At 36.9% G+C, this 19,983-nt stretch overlaps 3 protein-coding genes across 9 annotated transcripts in view; 1 reads left to right on the top strand and 2 right to left on the bottom strand.

Moving 5' to 3' along the window:
• Positions 1–6,567, top strand: part of LOC124168484 (atlastin) — an 86,296-nt gene extending 79,729 nt beyond the window's left edge. For all 4 annotated transcript variants that reach the window (XM_046546772.1, XM_046546770.1, XM_046546771.1 and 1 more), the window contains exons 10-11: positions 3,151–3,217; positions 3,587–6,567. In XM_046546772.1, the coding sequence (XP_046402728.1) occupies positions 3,151–3,217; positions 3,587–3,736 (217 nt within the window). In that variant the 3' untranslated portion in view covers positions 3,737–6,567. The remainder of the gene's footprint in view (positions 1–3,150; positions 3,218–3,586) is intronic.
• A 5,154-nt stretch (positions 6,568–11,721) lies between these two features.
• Positions 11,722–19,971, bottom strand: LOC124167540 (retinol dehydrogenase 11-like). 4 transcript variants are annotated; one of them, XM_046545489.1, is made up of 8 exons: positions 19,853–19,936; positions 19,313–19,368; positions 19,004–19,122; positions 18,762–18,917; positions 18,580–18,684; positions 14,900–15,112; positions 14,577–14,787; positions 11,722–13,573 (listed from the first exon to the last, which is right to left on the bottom strand). In XM_046545489.1, exons 2-8 carry the CDS (start codon positions 19,366–19,368, stop codon positions 13,471–13,473), a joined length of 963 nt encoding a protein of 320 aa, XP_046401445.1. In that variant the 5' UTR covers positions 19,853–19,936; the 3' UTR covers positions 11,722–13,470. The 4 variants fall into 4 exon arrangements, with proteins under 4 accessions (XP_046401445.1, XP_046401446.1, XP_046401444.1 ...); XM_046545490.1 differs by having other exon boundaries at positions 19,313–19,405; positions 19,853–19,922; XM_046545488.1 differs by lacking the exon at positions 19,853–19,936 and adding an exon at positions 19,738–19,843.
• LOC124167650 (70 kDa peptidyl-prolyl isomerase-like) lies at positions 12,471–13,382 on the bottom strand. Its single transcript, XM_046545632.1, has one exon. The coding sequence runs from the start codon at positions 13,380–13,382 to the stop codon at positions 12,471–12,473; it is 912 nt and encodes a 303-aa protein (XP_046401588.1).
• Positions 19,972–19,983: the final 12 nt, after the last annotated feature.

Here is a 19,983-nt window from a genome sequence, read left to right as displayed (position 1 = left end):
GGCAAAAAATTCACTTCCCTGCTGCCCTCCATTTTCCCACTCACAACCTTTAGCCGGCTCTAAATTTTGGTATCGATAGGCGACGTCATAAGAGCACTTTCCATTGCTGCGTTTGCATTCCCGGCGTTTATCGCGTTAGCTAAATTTTTAGTTGAGATGCAGCCAGTGATTGTTATGTGGTCAGTATTTCTTCCTAAAATGGTGTATCATCAGACCGTGAATTTGGCAAAATTTAGACCGTGAAAACCTGGAAAAAAACGTGAATCTTATAATTTTGTTAGAGTGGGAACCCTGGTGGTGAAGTCGGGGACTGTTAAACATTTTGCCCGCGGTCAGTGAAATTTTTTTGGCTTCAGCCGCATCACATTTGCAGCTAGATCAGTTCGTTGCCATTGTGAGTTTGTACAAAATTGTAATGCAGTGGTTACTACCTACTCCCCGACACCTATTACAACCTGCTTCTAGAGGCAGTTCATGCGCTGTAAGCGATGACATACAGTAGACTCGTTCATACAAAGTCATGGGACCAAAAAACTGGAGGTTCGTAATAATGAAGTTCGTATTAAAGTTTCTTTTAGGAATCTTTAGTACATAAAGCTATGCAAGGCAGTGAGAGGTGGGGTTATCCTGCAGAATGCAACACTTCTATACAATTGTGCATGAACTCACTATTGTGACAAACTGATCTAGCTGGGCATACGAGGCAGCCGGAGCCAAAAAAAAATCGCTGCCCATAGGAGGGAAGAACAGGCGAAATGCTGAACAGGTCCTGAGTCACATCATATGTGATACTTTTTTCAGATTATGCACAAAGTGGGAGTTCCTTTATGCCACACGACGTCGCAACTCAAAAGGTGCCAAATTTAAAATTTCTGGCACTCTTGAACTTTTCCAATTTTTGTATCCCTGAAAGTTCGAAAATTGTGTTTTCTTAAGAAGAGGACTTACTTTACGTTAAATTTACGAGCGGTAATGAGTGGGTCACAATGATTGTACAGGAATGAAGCATATCATATGATGTTGCGTGCATACTGAAGTATCTCCTACTGAAGAAAGAACTATAATGACGCTCTTGCACACAGTGCACGAGGAGAACTTGAGCGTCACGCGATGGTTATAACATAGCGTTATGTATATCCATCTAAATGCTGTTGCTTATTTGTGGAACTTCGTAATATAGCTGTTTTTGTAGCCAGCGGACCGGGACTGTAGTTTTTATTCAATTAAAAAAAATTCTGCATTCTTTTTCATGTTTCGCGGTCATTATTGAGAATTTTAGATTAATAATTTCGTACTTGTTAGTTTTATTGGCCTTAGGGACTATCAGATGTGTATGCTTTTTCGTTTCTTTGTTGTGTGTTATTTTAGTCGCAGTTTCTTGCAGCTTGCTTTTGTTTTACTTGTGTAAAGCTGGGAATTCCCTAGAAAACATGCAAGAATGCATGGATTCGAGATATAAAAACTGCCTCTGCTCTTATTCCGAGCTCGTATTCTCGCAATTTCAAAAATCCTTGCACTGCTAACCTTTACAATAACAGGCCCCGTTTAAAACGGCCTTAAGGCTTCATTATTATTAAGTGACATCAGCATAATATCGGCGTTATATTTTCGTGAAATAATATGAAGTTAATATCTATCATTATATTCATCACTGGTCAACAATCCTAGGATTGGTTTGACGCAGCTCTCCACTCAGTTCTCCTATCAGCTAATCTTTTCACTCCTACGTATTTCTTCTCTTTCACATCCTTCTTTACTTGTTCCATACATTTTGTTCTAGGGCTTCCTTTTCCGTTCTTGCCTTCCACTTGTCCCTCGACGATTGTCTTCATCAGGCCATCATGTCTCAAGATGTGGCCTATAAGGTTGTTCCGTCTTCTTGTTAAGGTGTTCATGAGGCTTCTCCTCACTCCTACTCTTCTTAGGACTTCCTCGTTACTAACTCGGTCGATCCATTTGATCTTCACCATTCTTCTGTAGCACCACATTTCAAAGGCCTCTATCCTTGCTTTCTCCGCTGCGGTCATTATCCATGCCTCACTTCCGTATAGGAGCGTACTCCAGATGTAGGTTCTTATAAATCGTTTCTTTACTTCCATATTTAAGTTTCCCGCTGTAAGCAGGTCTCTCTTTTGGTGGAATGCTCTCTTCGCCTGGGCTATTCTGCTGATAATTTCTTTTTTGCTTCTCTCGTCACTAGTTATCTTGCTTCCCAAATAACAGAATTCATCCACCTCTATCAGTTTTTGCCTCCCTATTTTAATGTTGGTCTTGACTTCTTCTCTTCTGCTGCATACTAAGATCTTGGTTCTCTTCGTGCTTATTTTCAGTTGATATCTACTCATTACCCTACCCATTATATTACCAATTTTAATTCAAATCGTTTTTATTGCAGTGCCGTGGATACACTCATTGTCATTGTATTATTTTAATGACGACATGGGCGTAACTCTCAAAATGGAACTTTTTTTGGAATAATGGCTATTTTAATCACATCATAATGCGTGCTTATTAGACTTTTTAATGTAAATAATGAAGATGTTACAAAAAGTCCTCCAAGGCAGGATAGTTCTACCACTTTCCAGTGTTTTCATCTGCAGAAAAAAATGCAATATGTTATTTCACCTAACTTCCGCAAAATGTACAGGAACAATAAACATAAACCAATGGAAGCATTTGAGGCATTAAATAACTGCAATACAGTTTATCGGTAATTGTTTGAATTTTCAGCAGAAAAATACCAAAATATTGGTATGATCACGTAAATGCACTAAGTACATAGAAAAATGGCTTTGTCTATTGGGCATTGGGATAATGATTGACAAAGCAATGCTTTACCTGATTTTTTGTTCAGCATGGCACTTATAAATTGAATGGCTAGTTTGTTATATAGGTAAGGAAATTTATTGATGCAAAAAAAATCACCTTTCGTACGGATTTATGCTCAAGTTTATCAGATAGAAATGTCTCCATCACCTCACCAATCCTGTTCCTATTGACAATTCACTATAGCGAGTGTTTATTTGAACACCATGAGGTCTCGTATTATTGAGGTTGCACTGGACCACTTAAAAATTTGCCGTCAATAACGTAGGTGTTTGTGTAGTGATCTGATTAACTAAATATGACATTTTTTCATATTTTTTTTAGGTATAGTGGTGAAATGACTGAGGTTGGATCAAGCATTGATGAGTTAGCCTCTGCCCTCTGGGAAAATGTAAGTATAATCTCAAGCCTGTCTAGTGTCATTCTTGAGATTAGTTCTCCAAGTGATTGCATCACCTTGCTTTTTTGAGTACTTCTCTTTTCCTCAGCGAGGCCCTCTTTTCAGAATGTTTGGGCTCACTTGAAGCAGTCATAAAGACTTACATAAGAAGACAGAATATTGCTGATGTTGATTTTTTTAAATACAATTTATAATCCTTTGTGTCATTTTCAACCTATCGATGATATATTTTTTATGTTTCAAATTTGTGACTTCTTGGAAACTTTGTATTTTTGATACATAAATTTTAATGCAAAATTGAATAAAGTATTCAGTCATTAAACATTCGTGTTTTAAAGTTTTCTTTGTACTCCGTTCAAGGTTATGAAGCCTGTCTACCAGCAGTTTCTAGAGAAGAGCATGGAGCACGCCGCACAGAAATCTGCTGCTGGAGTGATTGGGATGGGATTAGCTGCAAATCAAACACTGTTATCTGGGCAATCCTCTAATGGGGGAGTTAAGCTGTTGTGATCCCAAACACTCATTTCATTCCCTCACGTTGTGGTCTTTTCTTCCCAAATGCACTACACAAAAAGTGATCTTTCAGCCAATAGTCTGCAGTCCCTGTGGACTATTTCGTGTTCAACTCGTGTATCTGCTGAGCTATGAGATGCATTCGAGAACTTTTCTCTCAGAAGGCTTTTTAGCACTGTGTGTGCTTTATTTTTATGCATGGCTGGATACAGGTGTATTAATTGACCAATCAACTCAGTGCCTGAAATTTTATCTTCCATTTGATTAGATAATCTTTTAAGTGTATGTGTATTTGTTGTTTTCCGTTACATTTTTTTCAAAATGACTGAAAAGGGCTTGAGAAGATCGAGGTGCCAACCTCATCGTGGCATCAGGGACATTTGAAGCGTTTTTGTACATAAATATTTAAATATTTTCTATTGTGCTTGGTTGATATTCTTAGTTCAAATGAACATCCATTTACAGTCTTTATTTCACAAATTTTCATGTGGTTATGTCATTTGTTTCTACCTATGTTTTAAAGCATTTCTCTACCATTGAGGAATTGCATTAAATCTCAGTGATAGCAATCTTTTTGTAATACTAGACTATGAAATTTATATTTCGGAGTAGGTAAGCTCAAAGTTTAAGGACATCATTGCCAAAAAACAAGAGGTGGAAGTTGTGAGATAATATATTTTCTGCAAAAGGGTAGATGACTTGATCTTATCTCAAAGTAGATTTTTGTATTATGTATAAGTGTATAGAAAAGGGAATATCTTTTTTAAAATCGATCAAATGCAAATTTGGTGTCCAAAAAACCAAATGAAGCCGTGCTTTGCCAATATATCTGAAGTTGTATCAACTACTGCTGTTATGTTAGTGGACAAGTGTGACTTGTGGCTGTGTATGAATGAAACAAATGATAGATTTCGAGAAAGGGAACATTTTAACCCCAGTGAGAAAATGGCTATATTTTTTTCATATCATTGTGTACATTATTCAAAGTAGAATGTTTTACTTGATATAATATCAAAAGTCGAATTTTTCCATTGTGGCACCCTTGGCTAAGTTTGGTTGTCTTTAATGTTGCTCTGGCCCTTACCACATTAGTACCTGTCTAGGATGGGCAGACACCCACAAATTAAAAATTTCCTTAAGTCTTTAGCAAATTATTATTTCAGATTTTTGTTTCTCTTTCAATAGGTTTATATCCCTGTTAGTTATAATGTTTACTTCACAATCTAGGTGTAAAATGAGCCTAATTATGACATTGCTCATTTCTTGTGCCATATAACCTTCCCTCTTTGCCCATCCTTGCCGTAACTTTGTTGGTTATTAAATTAGTTGTCCAATGTTCAATTCTAATATTTGAAGATATTAATTGATGACACTATTTTTACTGCTCAAGGAAACCGCAGTTGGATTGTTTAATTGTTGTTGATCCTTTAAAAAAGTAATATTTTCTAAAGAACTGTGATAACTGTATAAAACTCCACTAAATCTATAAAAGGATTAGATTAATGCCATTTTTTGACAGGGTCAGTTACATGTGCACTTGTTGCTGACACCAAAAATGCATAGGTTAGGCTAACTGTAACCCTATGTAATGGTTTGGGTTGCTCAAGTATTGTTGCAAAATAGTTAAGTTTGGTGGGATGTGAGCGATTCATATCACAGGTAATGTTCCATTAGGACAATGTTGATGTATGTTATCGTTGGCTGTGTTCAGTGTTATTTTGAGAGAAGAACGTTATTGTGAAATAGTTCTGATTATGTAATCATAGAACGATCCTAATTCTGTAAGTTATTTCGTAAAGGAATTAATGTCTCTCACCTACAGCAATTTTCTGTCGGCAGCTCTCACATGAATGCAATATTTACTGTGCCTAATATGCTGCTTGAAGGAACTCACTATTGGTGATTTTTATCTCTTACCTCTTTGTGTATGGTTTTGGTCAACCTAGTTCTGTTATTATGGTTTAAAAGTTATTCTCTCTATTTATTTTGATGAGTATGTATTACACGCATTGAAGCAGTTGAGCTTTGACCTCCAGCCTCAACACAATGTGGCCCATTAAGGCTACTACTTATCATGTGTGGTTGTTTACATTGGCCCTTGGCTCTTATATTCATCATGCATAAAAGTTATCCAAAATTTTGTTTTCCCTCTTAGCTTTTATGATTTAGATCTTTGTGGCAGTTAGTGCAACCACCCATGTATGATTTATCATTCAGGAGTATGGTAAGCAAATGGTCTTGACTTTCTCGTCTTTATCTCATTGAGATGGGTAGAAAAGAAATCTTTCATCAGCCCCTTATGTGGCAATTGCTCTTGGTTCATGTATTTTTTACTGAGCAATACTGTTCACATCTTCCAGAACTCAAATGACTGTTTCAAAAAACATACCACCATTATGTTTAAATAAAATTTAATCAGTGAACGTTAACGTTAAACTTTGGAAAAATCAAAATCATGTTATTTCAACGTTAATGTGAGGTCTTTGGTGGAGAATTTTTTAATCACAAGAAGGCATTACCTATTTTAAGTAAGTGTCATCTGTAGATATGACTTAAGAATTTGCTAGGGAATCTAAACTGTGTAGTGAATTTTCATTAGCACAAGTGTAGTCCATCATTCTGGTATGAATAGAATGTGAGGTTATACATGTTCCTCATTGTAAATGGTATTTTTTAAATCTGAAATAAAACCGTATCAATGTTGTTCTCAGGCTGCAGGGAAAATAAAACTTGGTAACACCATTTTTTAACATTTAAATATATATATATCTTGGTCATATTGACATGAATTATAAGTGGTAAGAGAAAAATAAACATTTACTTTCGTACTCTTTTTAATTTATTTTCAACCCAGTGTGATTCATTGGTATAGATCATGTACTGAGGCATACTCGCACCTTATATTTTATACTGCTCCAACTGCTAGGTTAGTCAGACATGACTGATTAGGTAAGAAGCCATATTTATTGTTAGACAGGTGTGGAGAAGTGATGTGATACAGTGTGTGCAGGATAATTCTCGCGGCAACAGATGATAGAATATAATGTAAAGAAATTGATTAATAGTAATAATAATATTTTTTATTTGTCCAGAGATCTGTAGGTTGTTCACAAAATACAAATATAGGATACGTCAATTTGGATACGTAATCAATAAAAATTAAATTGGAATATATAAATTATATGTTACAAATACAGAAAATAATTAACCGAATAAAATAGATTTTTTTTCAGAAACTTCTGAAATTTCTTCTTAAAGACAGAGGTCCTACTCTCATTTTTCACCTCTGGTGGCAAACCATTAAAAATCTTAAGGCCCATAGGGTTAGGACCTAGGGCAGTATTTTGAGTCCTGATAAAGTTATGATGCAGGTCTTTACAAGTTCTAGTGTTGTGGCTTTGGTATAGGTCCTTTGATGTGTACTGAAGAATGCTATTTTTTACATGCATACTAATGACATAGATATGTATGCATGAAAATGGCAGGATACACAGTTTTTTTAAAAGTGGAAGACAAGGTGCATCATAGGGGGCATTGCACATCAGCCTTATAATGCACTTCTGAATTTTGAAGATTTCGGTTGCATGGGGAGAGGAACCCCAAAACAGGTGTCTGAAAACAATGTGAGAATAAAATTCACTGTAGTAAATAGACAATGAGACATTATTTACAGTGTTCCTGATGCTTCTTATGAGAAAGCATGTTGAACTAAGCTTGTTGCGCAATTTACTGATGTGCTCGACCCATGTTATATTTTTGTTCAGGGTAACTCATAGGAACTGTGAACTGGAAATTTGTGGGAGTTGTTTCCCCTCTACAACAATTGGTATTGCTTCAGGTGCTTTATTTTTATTACAAAATAAATTAGGCCAGACTTGTCGAGGTTCAGTTTAAGAAAATTATTTTGACACCATTCATATAGGAGTTGAGTGCCACTGACTGCTGTAAGGGACAAGCTATTCAATGACTGGGCTGATACAATAACATTAGTGTCGTCTGCATAGAGTATAGGTTTGACACCTTTGACAGATTTAAGAGTACCTGGTAGATCATTTATATACAGCAAAAATAGAACGGCCCAAGACGGAGCCCTGTGGCACACCAAGTAGGACTTCTTTACCAAGAGAGAAACTGAGTGCCATTTTTATATAATACAACATGTTAGTGATGTTCGCTCGGATACAATTCAATCCACTTATAAGGAGTACCTCGTAACCATAATAACCCAGTTTCAGCAGGAGTAGTTGGTGATTGACAAGATCAAAGGCTTCAGAAAAGTCAAAGAAAAGACCCAGTCTCCGTTCTTTTGTCTAGATTTGCGAGTATATGGGTCACCACTTCATAGGTGGCTGTGAATTTAGATTTCCTGAACCCATTCTGAGAAGGGGACAAGAGACTGAATGACTCAAGGTATGATACCAGACGGTTGTAAAAGACCTTTTCAAAAATTTTACTGAGCTGGTTCAACAGGGAAATCGGACGGTATGAATTCATGTCCTGTTTGCTTCCTTTGCCTTTGTAGAGAGGAACACCTTGGCAGTCTTAAGAGAGTCCGGAAAACTCCCAGCCTTAAAGATTCATTAATGAGGAATAGAACTTGATCCTTGATAACAAGAACAGATCTTTTTACAACTCTCCTGGGGATACCGATTGATAGTGAAATTGGATTTTTGGACTGATTTATGGATTGGAATAACGTTTGCCATTTTCCATTGAAGAGGAAAGACCCCAAGCAAGAAGTAGCGATTCGATAGGAGGTTCAGGGACATCATGAGGGAGGAGGCTTAATTTCGTACAGGATTAAGGCCATCATGACCTGGGGAATGATGGATCGAGATCTAGGAAAGAAATTGAAAAACCCCCTGGGCATCAGTTCCAATTCGAGAGAGGCAGTGATTGGTACAGGGAGTGAGGGAGTATTCATGGTTACAATCTGGCTGTCGAGAGTTGTTTGATGACAGGCAGAAGAGGTGGGGGCCAAGGTTGCCAGGTAAGAAAGGGAAACGCCCACCTCATATGTAAACAAAAGGTTTCCCTTAAGAAAGGAGCCAGAAGGGACGACAAGTGTGAAGGGCCTAAAGGAAGAATCATTTGTTTTGGTTATTCAAAGAAAGGGCTTGATTTGGTGGCTCAGGCTTGTTTCAGCAGAGGCGCAGCTAGGAATTAAGGCTGGGAGGGGTTTAGATGCAACTAATACCGGGGTGTGTGGGGGTATAGTATACCCACCAGGATAAGCAGTAGGTGCGAGATTAATAAATTGTGGAATTTTAAAGATATATGGTTCAAAATAGTGAGTTTTACGGCTTTCTGAGGGATATTTTATTCATTCTTACACTATTCAATTAGTAATATCAATCAAATTAGTGAAAATGGATTAAACTTAAAAAATTCTCTGGGGGCGGGGGGGTTTATCCCCCAAAACCCCCCTCGCTGCGCCACTGTGTTTCAGTGCTTCATATGCATGTGACAACGTTGCACGACTAGGGGAGGGTATGACGTGCGTTTGGGGGACAGCGATTGGCTAAAAACCGTGCTGGCCCAGGGTTCTCCGCCCATCCTTTAGAACTGTCATCAGACAACTCTCGCCGGTTGGACTGTAGCAGGGAGATTTGATACAGGCGTTAAACGATCAGTAAAGAATTTAAGAATGAAGCCCAACCTAGCAGTGCCCACTGTACTCATATCTTCATAGGACTTGGTGTCAGGGATTCGGGAACAGTCACAGTAGAGATTCACAAAAGTATATATTTCCACAGGGAGATGGGGCAAGTCTCAAGCAGAGAGGGAAGCAGCATTTAGGATAAATGAGGTTAAGCGAGATTGAGAAAACGTATGTTTTCTCAATCTCGCTTCGCTTATGTTTTCTCAATCAAGTTTCGCAAGAACAGTGTAAGTATCATATGAATCTTACACTGTTCTTAACCCTTTCGAGATGGTAGAGTTTTCGCCTTAGCATGACTGCTGGACTGAGTCCTAAGACACATTTCTATCCCTTGTGTTCTGAGCATTTTTGCAAGACAATCATTAAGAAAGGTCTCCAAATAATGGCACACACTCAGCACCAACTTTTTTGACCCTTCTTAGCGGAGACTGCATTATCTTGGACTCCGAGGGTAGTTGGGCTCCCTTGTTTAGGGGTTTATAACCCTACCAGCGGTAATGGTTCTTGGTCAATCATGCGTTGTTTAGATGAATTATCTACATATATGGATAATTGTTGCTAGAACGTAAATTTCAGACTTTGAATTGAATTCCTTGTTATACTCTGAGAATTGTCAAATTTTGAATGAAGCTCTACCATGAATATTAAAACATTTAATGCAGCAACAATTTCATGTTGATGTTCATACTGAAATCGAGACGTAAGTTAATATTTATCATAGAATTTCTTTTAATAATTCTAAAGGCTGCTCAAAAGAAAGTACATAATTCAATTCTTAGTTTATATTTTTTGAGAAAGGAACAAATATTTATTTTAAAAACTGACTGAATGAACAATTGTATGACCGTGGTCCCTTATCACAAAGAGGAGTGACAAAAGACGAGGTGTCTGGGTACCTGCTCCCAGATTTCAAGGGTATGGCCTAAGTCCCACTTTGTTGGGTCCCGAAACTAAGATTTCGCGAACCTGTGACCATCATAAAAGGGGGACAGCAAGGAATCCTGTATTATTGGCATTCATTCGCCTGGGTAGGAAAACCTACGAAGAAAATTTGCAGCTTTCGTCTCCCAGTCAAGTAACGTTCTGCTACATATTTTCGTCGTTCGTTGCGAAAGCATTTATGTATTACACTAGTGTACATCAGGGGCGCAGCCAGGAATTAAGGCTGGGGGGGTTTGGGTGCAACTAATACTGGGGTGTGTGGAGGTATGGAATACCCACCAGGATAAGCGATAGGTGCTAGATTATTAAATTGCGGAATTTTAAGAGAAACGGTTCAAAATGGTCAGTTTTACGGCTTTCTGAGGGATATTTTATTAATCCTTACATCATTCTATTAGTAATATCAATCCAATTATTTAAAATGGATTAAACTTAAAAAATTTCTCCGAGCTCTGGGGGGGGGGGGTTTTAACCCTCAAAACCCCCCCCTCGCTGCGCCACTAGTGTTACTTTTCAGTCAATTCTCATTGAATTTGGCACTGGATAAGGCAATGAGGAAGGAATTGAGGGGAAAGGGTGGGCCAAAGAGACTGATTACCCAGGGGAATTACATATATGTACCAATATGTTGGAATCCATCAGTAGTGGAGGATTCAGAATCTTCCTACAGAACTTGAAGTGAAATCAAAGTAAAACTATTAGATATAAATTAATCTGAACTGGGCTTTGTTTGTTAAACAAGAAGAATTCTTAATCAGGAACTTATTAAGAGTGTTGTTCTGCATGTATGTACACCACATGAGATATCCTGCTGTATTAACGTGATTTAACTCTGCAATGCAAGTGGTTGATGGCTATGCTATTCATACATGAAATTGCAAAGTTAAATTTTTAGTGTGATCAAGGAATGATATCACAGTGAAACCTGACAAAATGCATATTGATTGAGATACTACTGGTTAATGCCAGTTTTGTAGTAGCTTACTATCTGTAACTCTCACATGAGCACAAGGTGATGGTTAGCCACCTCTGGTGCAGAAGTTTTGAAAGTTAGACAGAAAATTTGGGAGGTTCCCAGGTACTTATGAGTAGACCTTGCATGGGTCCAATGTGCCCATTCCATTTTTACACTCTCAAACAATAGACATGAACCTCATAGTTAGGAAAATTGACACCTATCCAACCTTAGTCTGAGCTGCACATTGCTTAACTGAGGTGATCTTAAGGTAACGAATGAAATCATTGCTCTTAACAGCTTACTTTCAGCCAAAAATACATTAGAGAGAATTATGCACACACCACTAGTATGTCAAGGCCAATCATGAAAATGGATTACAATGTGAGATGGATTCCACACATTACATTCAAAATACAAGGCTAAAGTTTTTATAATAATTTTATTACCACAAATAAATGGAATGTGAGGATAAATTTTCAATAACACTGCCAACTACAGATGTCCTAAGAGCTTATTTAAAGAAAAAAGTCATCTAGTACTGATATAAGCATAGTTAACTATTTTTTCTTACTCATAACATTACCATTCTATGTTCTTAGCAGCAAAAATAGTATTTATACAAAAATACTAGTTCATATCTTGTTAAATTTTGTACAACAGAATAATTTGTAATTTTAAACTTTAATAGAACAATTTTAGGACAATTAGTTTCATCACATCTTTTCAAGACTGAGTATACAGTGCATCAAAACTGGTTATCTCTAAATTGTTCCATAAGAGGAAAATTGCTAATCATTCTGTTATACAAGATGGAATAGTTACACCATATGGACGACCTTGGTACCTTATGATTACATTTTACCTCGTGCTACATACAAATTCATCACATTCATGATTTTAGGATTAAGAATTAGGAAACTTAAGAAAACTGAAAGTAGGATACATATTTTACAGTTTGATTGTACTTGAACAAGAAATAATTTACAGAAATGACCTATATGAGATTCTATTAAAATATGTAGTACATCAATGGAGTCCAGGAAAATACTTGCGAATGAGTGAAAAAATTACATAAGTTTCACTTAATTAACTTATTTTTTTACATAGGATAATCTTTGTTTAAACCACACATATCAACATCCAGTGTTTTTCCAAGAAGCCTTCAGCTTTCACCAAAGATTAAATGCTTTTTTCACAGCAGCCCCATATCTTGCATCCAATTCTTTCTTCTTCTTCTTTGCCTCAAGCAAAGCTTTCTTTACTGCCTCGTTTTTAGGATCAAGCATTTTTGCCCTCTCAAGATCTTCACATGCATGCTCGTATTCCTGCAAATGAGTTCTCGCAACACCCCTCCTATAGAGTACTTTAACATTGGCATCATCCATGGCGAGTGAACGGGTGCACAAGTCATCAGCTCTGACATAGTTCTCTCTTTTCAACTGACAGGATGCCATGTTAGCATACAATGCTCCCCTAAGGGATTTGATCTTACTCTCAACCTCTTCACCATCCACCACCATACATATAAGAAGACGTGTTGCTTTGCTAAAGCGCAAGAAAGCATCAACTGTCCTCCCCTGTCCAAACAAATTCACTCCAACCACTCTGTGCCTCAATGCCTCTTCAAACTTCTTCTCATCTGACCACAAATACACTGGTGGTACAGCTTCCACTTCGAGAAGATTGATTTGCAGACTGATTGCAGGGACGGGTGCCTTCTGAAGTGATTGTGGTTCCTCCTTGTCCTGCTCTCTCGAACGGAAGAACAAAGTAGCCTTGCACACTTCCAGAGGCAACATAGCCCTGACACATGTCTCGAGAACCCTGTCCAATTCTGAATCAGCTTCACCCATCACAAGGGAGTCTGGGACGTTACGCACTGATGGAGAAAAGTACAGAGAGTTGTTGAGGGCTTCTTCCTGCTCCTTATTGTGAGGAAATCCATCTGCAGTGGCAGCATAGAGCAAGACCAAGCGGCATTTTGCACCATCATGGGCCACAGTCCCCCACTTCCCTGGTGTCACTACAGTCTTCTTGACACATCCATCATAAGAAACCCAAAAACCTTCCTCCTCTGCCATGACTGATGAATAAAATAACATTAACCACTGATAACAGAAAGTTTATTCCATTTATGACGTAACTACCACCAATCTCCAAATGACTGGTTTACAAAGCCTTAATTTTACACATTTGAAAACTTTTCTCCCAAAGTTCTTCCATTAAATCCTTCCGGCAGGCCAATTCTGATGGAACTGCTTCCTTACAATTGCTGGAATTCAAATTGAAAACATCAATAAATACACTCTCAATAATAAGAATATCTTTCAAAGGCTTACCAAACAAAAAAGAACAGAATGGCAAAGGATTTGGTTAAGGTAGAGCCAGCATTAAAAACACGATAACACTGACACCGGTCATGAAAACAACCATAAGAAGAAAGTTTACAAAGATAAAAGAGACAGATGATTAAATTTTTTGTTCCTATTAGGGATATAGCTAAATAATTACCTTAATATTCAAATTCAAAACTTCCTTTAGAGTATGACAACTTTCCTGGTTGATAGCCTTGTTCCCTGACAAAATACACATATTGACAACTTGGGAGCTCAATATGGATAGTTTAATTCTTTAATAGAGAAAATTTCACAAGGAGGAAGCATGAGAAAAAGCCAGAGAGAGCAGGAGACTGGAAGTGAGACTAAAAGGAAGAAGAAGGCAGATTAAAGTACTGCAAATTGTAAGCAAATTACTGAAGTTTTTGAAAATAGATTGGGATAGGACACAGCAGGAAGCTTGATGAGTTACTAAAGGTTATTGGGGTTTCAGGTTAAATCAAAACCAAGTCAAGTCAGAATGTTGATGGAATGAAGAACAGTGGGAAGTATGCCAACTAGAAGAATGAAATCATAGATTTAAGGATTCTCTAAGGATTAAGGAGCCCCTTATGAACAAACTCTAGGGGGTTCTTATCATATAACTGCTTCCTATCCTTCCTAGACCACTAAAATCAGCCATTAACGAAATCTCACATCAAAAATAGGTAGTTATGGTATTACCATGAACAGGGAGATATGAGAGTAAGCATAACATACCTTCACAGTGAAAGTATAAACTTGGAACACAGAAAAGATAGTTCAAATAAAAAAATAATGATAAGAGAGCTAGATTATCTTCTAGATGGTAGGCAATCAGGCATGGGTATATGGGTATTTACTAAAATAAGTCTGGAATAAAACAAGTACTTATACATATAGCACTATCTTCACACATACCATATGTATTTCCCGGTATCTTCAGAGCTATTGGTAGGTCGCAAGACAGCATGAATAACTGATTGAGCACCTTCTTCTGGTGTCTTGATCACTAATAATCTAATTGGTTTCTGAATTGCAAAGAGTATTGGGTTGTTCAAGTAAGGAAAATGCCTGAATATGTTAGTTTCCACATTGCCAGGATCCACAGCATCAACAGTGACACCTAAATCTGAAATGAAATGCACAAGGAAATTAAGATATGCCTTAATTCAGCTTAAAATATTCATTCACACACATTTTTCAGGACCCTCTTTCTACAATCAAGGTAAAATAAAAATTACCGCAGAGTTTTCCAGCAAGCTTTTTAGTGAAAAGAATAAGACACAGTTTTGAGTGTCCATATACACTGAAGTAATCATAAGAGGTTTCAAAGTTTACATCATCCAAATGTAACTTTGACACAAGTCTATGACCATCTGAAGCAACATTAACAATACGCGAGGGAGCAGACTCTATCAATGTGTCCAGCAACAAGTTGGTGAGGTAAAATGGCCCTGCAAAATATACAGTAAAACATTAACAAGGGAAAATTTCTCACACAAAAATCAATGATATGACAATAAAGGATGAAATTTACCGATGAAAAATCATTTTAACCACTAATCCTATCTATTTGCTTGTCAGGCATGCTACCAAATTTACAACCAAGTCTACATATCATACAGCAAATTTTAGAGGGGATTAATAGGACAAGGCTTTCATAGGTTACTTCATCCTTAGGCATATCTGGACACTTGAACATGTGAATGTTCGAAAATTTACAGGTGTTATGAGGTGCTTTCGAGATACATAAAGACAACATACAATTTGCGAGCAACTATGGAGTAACATGCTCACTGTATCACCTACTAAAATTACTAATTACCTACATTATCTGTAAAGCAACATAGATATTAATGACAACAAAGAAATAATGACTACTTTTCGATATAACTCTTAAAACTTGAACTGTAAATCCAGAACAAATTAAGAAAAAAAGTTGCTCTGAAAACCCTCTTTCACTGAAATCTAAATTATAGACTATCTATGATACAATTCCACCAGCTAAGTTTACAATGTGGGACTACACATTAATGAAAAATCACCACTTACTTCTTTAAAGAAACTCTCTAACAGTCTGTACTACACATGATGAGGTATAATACTGTTAGTACGAGGTAGTAGGGTGCCTCTACCTATTAATTTCAGCAGCTCCTAATTATCAACTCACTGAGATGCTTAAGTCTAGAAGAAATTCACCATACGATTAAAAAACTATGATATCAGCCAAAAAGGTGCATACATACAACCAAGCACAAAATGACATTGAAGTGCAAATATAAGCTTTCTCAGCCATCATCATAAGGAGTAAAATGGGGATATCTACCAAAAATAACACCAGTAGTGGCATGTGACTAAAAACAGCACCGGGTTCACAAAATTATACGTGCCTTAAGTTATCATTAAACTAATAGGCTTGAAAGAGTGAGTCCTAGCAGCAAAATCTAGGCCTCAACTTGGGCCTTGGCTTTAAATGACACACTTATTCACAAAGACCTACAGGAAAGAGCAGTTGAACAATAAGAATGAACATTTTGTGAGGAATCCACGCCTAAATTAGTGAAATTTATCCACAAATAAGCTGAGGGCTTGTAAATAAGAAACGTTAGTCACCCTTATTTGTTTAAAAATAAATGATTTACTTCAAACCACGAAAAATAATGTTCTGGGTGTCACCAAAATCAATGGAACTACCAACATAACTAAGAGCTTTTTCTTAACGTGAATTCACCATCATCAGGCACTATCACTGCACTTCAGATCAGCAAACAGCATATATTAAATAGCTGTAAACCATCTCTTTCTTTTCATCTCACCACTCGATCCAAAGCTTTGTCACTGGCTTTCATCTCTGAAGTGTAATACAGCAGAAACCCGATTATTCGGCAGCGGTTTATCCATCTTAACAATTATGTGCATGATTTTTACTCTCGCTCAATTTTTTCCGTGATATTTATTAAAAAACAATAAAATTTGGATGAAAATCATCGGAATTACTCTATTAATTCTAGCATAAACCGGGCTTATTATTTCTGTTAGAATCTCCTTAGTAAAATGGAAGCTATTGTGTGGTATCTGCATTTGCGGGAGTAATGTGTTTCTGTTTCCCAAGCTTCGCAGTGCGCGACCTCGCTCCGTGGTCATGGATACACGCCCCGCAGCAGTTGCAACCCTGGTAACTTGTGCAAGATGCGACTACATGGCGTGGTGTCTGACAGTGTAGTTTCCAACATCGAGCAGTGGTTTTGAAGCATTCACGCAAACCACTGTTCTGTATCCGTGATCACACAGCCACGGATGTGGTTTTCGAAACCACACCTTACATGGAGTATTTATAATATGAGTACAACCATGTTATCGCCGATAAAAAGATCGCGAACTGGCGAAGAAAGCTCTCATTGATTCCAGAGAGCACTCAAAAATAACAGAATACATAACTGCATAAATAATTATATAGTTTGTTTTAGGTAAATTATGAACATTGCAAGACATTTAAGTGAAAGTTTGGGTTACCAGTGTTTTCCGATTATTTGTAGATGGAAGATGGGACTTTCTAGTCCCAATATCACCCAATAAAGACGTTTATTATTATTATCCCTCCCCATCATTAGCCCAGATAATGGGGAGTGCAGTGTACACACAACTCATGTGCAATACTACAGTTGGAACAAAAACGTAGCAGGCTCATTCCAAGTTAGTTCATCAAGAGCATGTCACACACTGAGTCATATTTTCATGAAATCTTTATCACAGGTGACTCCCAAAATATTATTGTTCAAAATTATTATACGAATAAAATTTACCATCATTAAAATTAGAGCCTGCATACTTTTCATTTTCTGGCCATTATTTTAAATATTTTTTCATGGAGGATTGCATTCGCCACAGTCTTACTAAGGATCTGTATAAATTGTGTTGAAAATCTCAGTCACCGAACTGGAAAAATGAGTGAAGCCTGAAATTTTCTTATGATGATTTAACTGCTCTGTCCTTTGATGATAATTGTGGAAATATGAAGTGTAATGTTTTTGAGTCAAATAACTTAGCTAATTTAAAACTAATGACTAAATAGCAGAAAAAATAGCAATGAAATAGTGGTAAAATATTTCTTTGGAATACATCTACTTTTATAGCCTAATGTGAAAATTTCATGGTGTTATATTCATTAGCAACAGTTAATGAAGTATGGGCTTCTACATTACCATGCACCCTTAAAGTTGAATCCCACTAATGCCATTTCTGAGCAAACTCTCCAAACTTTGACCAATCATAACTTGAAAACTATGAGGGTAAAATTAATTAAATTGGCAGTCGCTTGTGACAAAAATTTCTTAAAAATCTGAGGCGGTGGTTGTGCTTTTCAAATTTTTTGGATGATCTATTATGGAATGGTCCAGAAGATAATCTCATGGAGAAGTAAATATAAACGTGACTGTTACCCGAGTTAGGTACTATGTATAGGTTAAGACAGGAATGTAAACAGGCAGTAATACAATGCAGCAGCTATTCCTAAGATGTTAAGAGAATATGAGCTCTTACTATGTAGTACACATCACCAAGGGTAATAAACAACGGCAATATAACAGCTCAACCCAGAATGTCAGAATGTTGTCCCTTGATTCCTTCACATAAAGATGCTATCCATTCACAGGTTATTTTTGGATGAATTGAGCTACCAACATAATGCGAACAAATTCAATGCAATGTTAAACTTATATAGTGTCTCTTGCCACTAAGTTTAAATAATATTCAGAAGTTCACATACTTTTTCATTAAAGATAACATCTAACTCAAAACAGAATTATTAAAAACTATACTTTGACTGTTTCCATAACTTGTGATTTAAAGAATGCTTTAGGGGAATTACAATTCATCAATGTTAAAAAGATAAATATTAAATTAAATCATGTCATTTTCTTACCCAAGTAATTAGTTTGAAACGTAATGTCATATCCATCTTCAGTCAAAGTTTTGGGGTGGTAAAATACCCCTGCATTGTTCACTAAGGCATACAACCTCTTATAGCCTATGGGCAATCAAAAGGGACAATTAATAAAGCTGCTATTGAGGATAAAACAGACAATAAATGTGAGTTTAACTTGCCCAACTTGAAAGATTTAACAAACTGCTCAATGCTTCCGAAGGAGTTCAAATCTAACTGTAAGGTGGAAATAGACTTATTGCCACTTGCAGTTGATAACCAATCCTTGGTTCTTTCTCCTTCACACAGATCACGGCATGCCAATACCAGATGAGCTCCTGAAACAACCATGTGTTTATTCACATCAAAATAAAAAGTAGTCACTCTACATAAGTGAGGTGTCTAGTAAACGTTAGACAAAAACCTCTTCGGGCTAGTTCCAACGCAGTGGCTCTGCCAATTCCCGAATTAGCACCTGTTATTATAATAACTTTTCCTGTCAGATTTTCTGTACACCGACATCTTCCTCCGCTGAATGAGCGTCTGTCAGGGTTGACAAAGTTTTTCTTATTTAACAACTGTATCTAAGGTTTCCAAAGGTACTTTGCACACAGTTTAAATAAGTGCACGAAAATCACCATGAAGAGGTGACGAGGGTTTTGGGGAGGCCAAACGTATGCAATAATTTTATCTATTAGGGCAACAATAATTAACAATTCATGCAAAAACTCACTTGATAAGATACAGGAAGGCCGATGCAACACAACTTACTGCTACCAACGCCCACATCTAAAAATTTAGGCAGTTTTTAAATGGCAACTACAATCTAAAACCAAGCATAACATTAATTAAAAGCCACAACCAAAACCGAAGTAAAACCAAGGTTACAACACACGCAAGACAGTTGTTAAATAATATAAATATGTCAGCTCTCTAAATTCGCTTAATAAGTTTAAATAATTGATTCATGCAAACATTGTAGTGACAAAGATAAATCAAGTGAGGCACCTTCATCTCTAGACATTGACATGGTTTGAGCAAAATCAATGACAAAAACAGTGATCAAAATAGTAACATAATTAGGCTGAAACCTTTAACACGGTACAGTACTGTTATAAGACCATCTCACTCAAGCGCGAAAAAAATTAAATTACATACACGAATGAAATGCAGGCAAAACATCCCATAAATTATAATCAAACGTAAGTGACACTAAAAAATTCGAAAAGAAGCATGCCAAACGATATAAAAGTTAACTTTCGGGCATATTCACCTCTTCTTCGACATAAGTCACTCAGCAACAAGTTATACAATCTTTGTTAGGCATTGCTCGCACGCCGCCTCCGCCATACATTCCGCTCACAGATGCTCATTTTGAATTTGTGCATGTTATTCGAACTTCAG

This window comes from Ischnura elegans, chromosome 11 (genome assembly GCF_921293095.1).
Source record: "Ischnura elegans chromosome 11, ioIscEleg1.1, whole genome shotgun sequence".
Taxonomy (NCBI): domain Eukaryota; kingdom Metazoa; phylum Arthropoda; class Insecta; order Odonata; family Coenagrionidae; genus Ischnura; species Ischnura elegans.
This window is presented reverse-complemented; position numbering and strand designations above follow the sequence as displayed.